Consider the following 5,683-nt stretch of genomic DNA (forward strand, 5'->3'; position numbering starts at 1 on the left):
GGCTCACTTGAGGGATAAGTTACCTCTATTCGCAGAGAGTCAAGATGTAACAGGCTGCACTCGGGAGGCAGAGACAGGCGGATCTCTGTGAGTTCGAGGCCAGCCTGGTCTACAAGAGCTAGTTCCGGGACCGGCACCAAAGCTACAGAGAAACCCAGTCTCGAAAAAAAAAAAAAAAAAAAAAAAAAAAGGATGTAACAGGCTTTTTAGAAGGGCGAAATCTGAGGAAAAGCTAGCAGGGAGGAAGAAAACCAGAAAAACCAGAGAATGTGGCCAAGAACTGCTTCAAACTAAATAATTGCAGGAGAGCCCTAGGATACACACTGCAACAGGCAGAACTACTAGGTAGTGTCAGGTAGTCCCAGCCTTGTTCACCCCTGATTGCTGGAAGACGAGCAGTATGGCTTAGAGACTTTTATCTGATGCTTAGCCTGCAGTCGGCCTCCGCCATCAGGACAGCAGCTTAGCGGCAGCCCCCAGACAGGCTTCATGGGGCATGGGTACCAGTGCCTGCTGCAAAACCAAGTCCTCCAGGGCCTGCCGCTTGGTCCCGCCCACGGAGGGAGGTGGGCCGCGTCCACAGGAGGAGCACCTCCCTCTCCCCGCCCACGAAAGGAGGCGGTTTTCCCTTGGCCCCGCCTGTCTAAGCGGCCAAGTGACGCACGACCCCGCCCCCGAGCCAGCCTAGCAGAGGCTGCCAGGCGGGCGTCTGGGGCGGCCGGAGGCTCAGCGGCTCAGCAGTTAGCCGAGAGCGAGTACGCGGTCCCCCTACGGAACTTCTCCGCGGCCGTCCCGGCGGTAGCCGTCTGTCCCCACCTCCCTCATGTCCCGCAAGGCGAGCGAGGACGTGGAGTACACGCTGCGCAGCCTGAGCAGCCTGATGGGCGAGCGGCGCCGCCGGCAGCCGGAGCCCGGGGCACCGGGAGGGGAGCGCAGCCTGCTGGCCGCCGAGTCGGCCACCAGCCTGCAGAGCGCGGAGCTGGAGCGCGCCGCACGCCGGCAGTTCCAGCGCGATGAGACCCCCGCCTTCGTCTACGCGGCCGCCGCCTTCTCGGCGCTCGGCGGCTTCCTGTTCGGCTACGACACCGGCGTGGTGTCCGGGGCCATGCTGCTGCTGCGGCGCCAGATGCGCCTGGGCGCGATGTGGCAGGAGCTGCTGGTGTCGGGCGCGGTGGGCGCGGCCGCCGTCGCGGCGCTGGCTGGAGGGGCCCTGAACGGAGCCCTTGGTCGGCGCAGCGCCATCCTGCTTGCCAGCGCCCTGTGCACCGCGGGCTCTGCCGTGCTGGCCGCCGCCGCCAACAAGGAGACGCTGCTGGCCGGCCGCCTAGTCGTGGGGCTCGGCATCGGTGAGTGGGCGCGCCCGCGAGCCCCACTGACACCCCCACCCGTAGTCCCCTACTTCGCGGTTCTTCGGGGGCTCGGTGTCGCGAGCGCCCTGGTGGCTGTGGAGGATGCGCTCCCTTCTTTCCGGTGCCCACGTGGAATCTGCAATTGCCCGAGGGTCAGTGAGAGCCCGATGGCCTCGAGCAATTCCAGAAAGCCCAGCTTTCCCCTGATCCGGCCTGACTGACGTGTGGCCGCTGGTCGGAGTTTAGAAGGGTCTCCACCTCCCTGCCATGCCTTGGAGTGGTTTGTCCAGTGACAGCCCTCTTTAAGGATGTTCAGCCCAGCCAGCTTTAGGCAAAATACCATCATTTGTAGAGTCAAAGAGTTTTGAACTCCGAGATCTCTGCTAAGCTCCAGTTCCGTCGCTTCTGCACTGGCTCATCGTTCCAACAGATGGAATACTATTTTCTCCGCCGCTTTGTACTTTTGGGATTACTTTCAGCCTTTCCTCTTTTCTAGATGAAGTCCCTTCTCACTCCCGGCCCCCTGTTAGAACTTTTTCTTTGGGCCAACATTCACCATTCTGGTTTTGCCTTTCCTGCTTTTTTCCACTGGGGAACCAAATTATCTATTAAAGGTCATATTCATTTCCTAAATTCATTTAGAAACAGCTCCTGTGGATAAATGCCCAGCAAGATAAATCCTTGCATTTACTCTAGAAATGAAGAGATTTAGGTTCTCTGGGCATTGATTTGTTGGTTTTTTTTTCAACCTTCTTGCTGAGTGGGGGAAGTACTATCAGTGAGCTCTTGGCAGAGGAACCTATTTGGGATGTGGCCAATGTTATTAGAAAGCACTTTTAAGGGAAGATGGGGACTTGCGATTTAAATCTCGCTGGCAGTTTTCCGAGAGACACTGATGATGCTTTTTTAAAATGTTTCCTGTCATCATTAGGGTGTTGTTGAAGTATTGTTTCCTTATGGGCGGGCTTGATGAATGCCTGGAGCTTCCCTGAGCCAACCACTCACTGCTATTTGACGTCGCCTATTTTCAGTTTTCCAGACAGGGTCTAGGGAAAAGCAAACTCATTCATTCAACTCTATCTGTAGGAGCCGCGAGCCTAAACCGTGGCTCACCGTACTTGCATCCCAAATCACTGACCTTTTTTTACTCTTAATTCTTGATACTGGGTCAGGATCTCTGTAAAATGTGGATTTGGCAAATGAAGACCCAAATGGCCACCGAAGAGACAAACCAGTGGCTATTCAGTCTCTGTGTAGAAATGGCCTGTGCCCGTGGAATCCTTCAATAAATAAACCTGCCATAGACGATTGTCAGCATCCCCAGAATCGTCTGTTCCCCAGAATCACAGCCTCTCTTATGCCCTCAGCCTCTTTCCCTGGCATAGAAATAGCCCTTCAGTCAAGGTCTCAGTATTAACTCCCAGACAGATACTTCGAGACCGTTGCTTTGCAGATGTGTCTCAGTGAGTCTTCTGAGTATCAGATGAAAATTGAAGCATTGTGTTGATTATTGCCCGAGAGACTTGAGGCCTTGTGAGGGTCCTGTCAGCTGTAGGAAGCAGAGCTATGAGGCGAGCAGACTAGTCCGCTTTGCAAATGGGGCTAAAGGCAGGTAGAGCTGGCTCTCATCCTGTTAGCCTCACAGTGTTCAACCTTACTAATTCTGTGACCCTTTAAGAGAGTTCCTCATTTGTGGTGACCCCCCCCCAACCATAAAACTGTTTCCATTGCTACTTTATAACTGATTTTGCTACTTCAGTGAATTGTAAATATCTGATAGGTGACTCTCCCAAGGGGGTCTCGACCCACAGGTTGAGAATCAGTGACTTAGGCCGAGAGGTTTGCTGATGGAAATAATGTATTGGCAGGCTGGGAGGATTTGAACAGTGGCGATGAGGAAGGAAAGGACCATCTAAGCAAGGCAGCGATTACAGAAGGAAAGCGGACGATGTGCTCGAGGAAGGGGAGGTGATGCCATGAAAAGAGCTAAGCGGGAACTGTGCATCCTTCAGGAAGGGGGCAGGTGTGGAGTCATACACAGTCTTTGACAGAGAAGTCATAAGACTCGGATAAACCACTTCAAAGTTGTGGTTAAGAGGGCTCCCGGATCACTAGCCTTCTAAGAGGATGCATCGGTCTGTTAGGTGCTAGGAAATAGGTCCTGAATGTGAGTGTTTTGTTGAGGTTGCTCTTTGGGGAGACAATAAATCCATTTTGTCTGTTTAATACAGTAAATATGGGCTTATTTAATGGTCTTTTAAAACAGGTGATCCTTATATGCGGTCAGGAGGGTTTTTTTTTTTTTACTTTTGTTTCCTCCTGTAATCATTTAGTAAATGTTGAGTAACAAAATGTGTTTTCTGCCACTTTTAGACAAGTTCTCCACAATATCCTTTATCCATAGATTTGTCCTGGGGGAATTCTAAGGCCCTTTGGGACAGGGATTTTATTAATTTTGTTCAGATTTACAGATTTGTATTCTTGGAACATAGAATAAATATGTTGAATGTTTGAATGTGTGATGACAGAAATGTTACAAACACACAAACTCAACCTCCATTGCTGGTGTGCTGTCCATCTAATTTAAGATTGCTCTTTTAAAAATAAAGTTGGTGCATTGTCAAAATATTTGAAAGGTCATTGAAAGGTTCCAATGTTGTGTTTTCACGAAATCATTCTTTAGCTCTTCAGTCCTGTTTGGAATAGGGAGGAATTAGCTAAATAGAAACCCTATCCTGGAGGCGTTTATTCTCAAGTGGAGCGAAAGACACATTAACAGGCAATTGCAATAGAGGATTCTCTAAAGTACCAGAGAAACGGGGAGAGCAGGTCTGCAATTGCTTTGGTTGTGTGCGTAGAAAAGATTCTGGAGGGGCTGGAGAGACAGCTCGGCGGCTAAGAGCATCATCGGCTCTTGCTGTCCCTAAGTTCAACTGAGTTCAGTTAGCAGAATCCATGTCGGGCAGCACACAATCACCTATAATTCCAGTTGCGGGGAATCCTTGGAATCGCTGCAGCCTCACCCACATGCACATAGCCCCATACAGACACATTCATACGCAACTAAAATTAGCAATTAAAAGGATGCAGAATTAATAAAGATTTTACAGAACCAGTATTTAAGTTAGAGGTTGAAAGGTAAGTAGGAGTCCAGCAGATGAGGTAAGCAGGAAGTGAGGAAGTGCTGATTCCTGTCTTGTAGGTCCTGGGCACAGGAGAATTCTTTCCTTATGCCATCTCAACTAATCTTCTTAGCTCTTACCCTCTGCCAAGGTCTCCTGTTGCTGGATGTGGAAGCTTTCCAGGAGTTATGGGCTAAAGGTCATGGATACAAAATCAGGAGTCAGTGAGCAAGATCTTCAAAGTTTTACTGTGTCTGTCTGACTTTACTAGACATTCAAAGTGGAGCTCACCGTAGGCGTGAGTGCCCAAAGAAGACTTTGAAGTGTAGCTGGGAGGCTGTGCAGGAGAGCCTGGCAGGTCTGCAGGTCTGCAGGTGAGGTGGGAGTGATTTCTTATTAATAAAGAAACTGCCGAAGCCCATTTGATAGGCCAACCCTTAGGTAGGCAGAGAAAACAGAACAGAATGCTGGGAGAAAGAAGCTGAATCAGAGAGTGGCCATGATTTTCCCACTCCAGACAGACGCAGGTTAAGATCTTTCCTGGTAAGCCAGCTCGTGGTGCTCTACAGAATATTAGAAATAGGTTAGATCAATATGTAAGAGCTAGCCAAGAAGAGGCTGGAACTAATGGGCCAGGCAGTGTTTAAAAGAATACAGTTTCCGTGTAATTATTTCAGGTATAAAGCTAGCTGAGCGGGCAGCCGGGTGCCATGAACGTAGCCGCCCCGCTCCTATTACAACATGCAGGAGAGCCTCTTTAAAGGCTGTGCGTGCAGGCTTAGTCTCTGCAGCCTTGGGGGCTCCAGGGATGGCTGTAATTCCATGAAGCTTCCTGAACTCCCTTTTGCCTTTTTTCCATTCTGCCTTTTAGCTCTTCTACTTTTCTTCCTTCCTTCCTTCCTTCCTTCCTGCCTGCCTGCCTGCCTTCCTTCCTTCCTTCCTTCCTTCCTTCCTTCCTTCCTTCCTTCCTTCCTTCCTTCCTTCCTTGTCTCCAGAGAAAAATGTTAGTGTCTGAAATTCTTTGCAGAGTTGGTGAGCACAGAATGAACAATGGATTGAAGACCCTTGGTCTCTTCAATAGAGACGTTTAAGAAGGAAAACTGTCGACCATGGAGTCATTACTGATCTCTTTTCAATGTGTCTTGAAAGACAAGCATTAGAAAGAAAGGGGACTTGTGCCTTTTTTCTTTATCTCTCTCTTCTTTCTTTCTT

General features: G+C 50.0%; 1 protein-coding gene across 1 annotated transcript in view; it reads left to right on the forward strand.

Annotated features, from left to right (window-relative positions):
- The first annotated feature begins 700 nt into the window (after positions 1 to 700).
- The window catches only part of Slc2a13 (solute carrier family 2 member 13), a 297,270-nt gene continuing 292,287 nt past the window's right edge, over positions 701 to 5,683 (forward strand). Inside the window, exon 1 of the mRNA XM_005354317.3 lies at positions 701 to 1,346. Coding sequence (XP_005354374.1) covers positions 824 to 1,346 — 523 coding nt within the window. The 5' untranslated portion in view covers positions 701 to 823. The remainder of the gene's footprint in view (positions 1,347 to 5,683) is intronic.

The sequence above is a fragment of the Microtus ochrogaster genome, chromosome 15, assembly GCF_000317375.1.
Source record: "Microtus ochrogaster isolate Prairie Vole_2 chromosome 15, MicOch1.0, whole genome shotgun sequence".
Classification (NCBI taxonomy): domain Eukaryota; kingdom Metazoa; phylum Chordata; class Mammalia; order Rodentia; family Cricetidae; genus Microtus; species Microtus ochrogaster.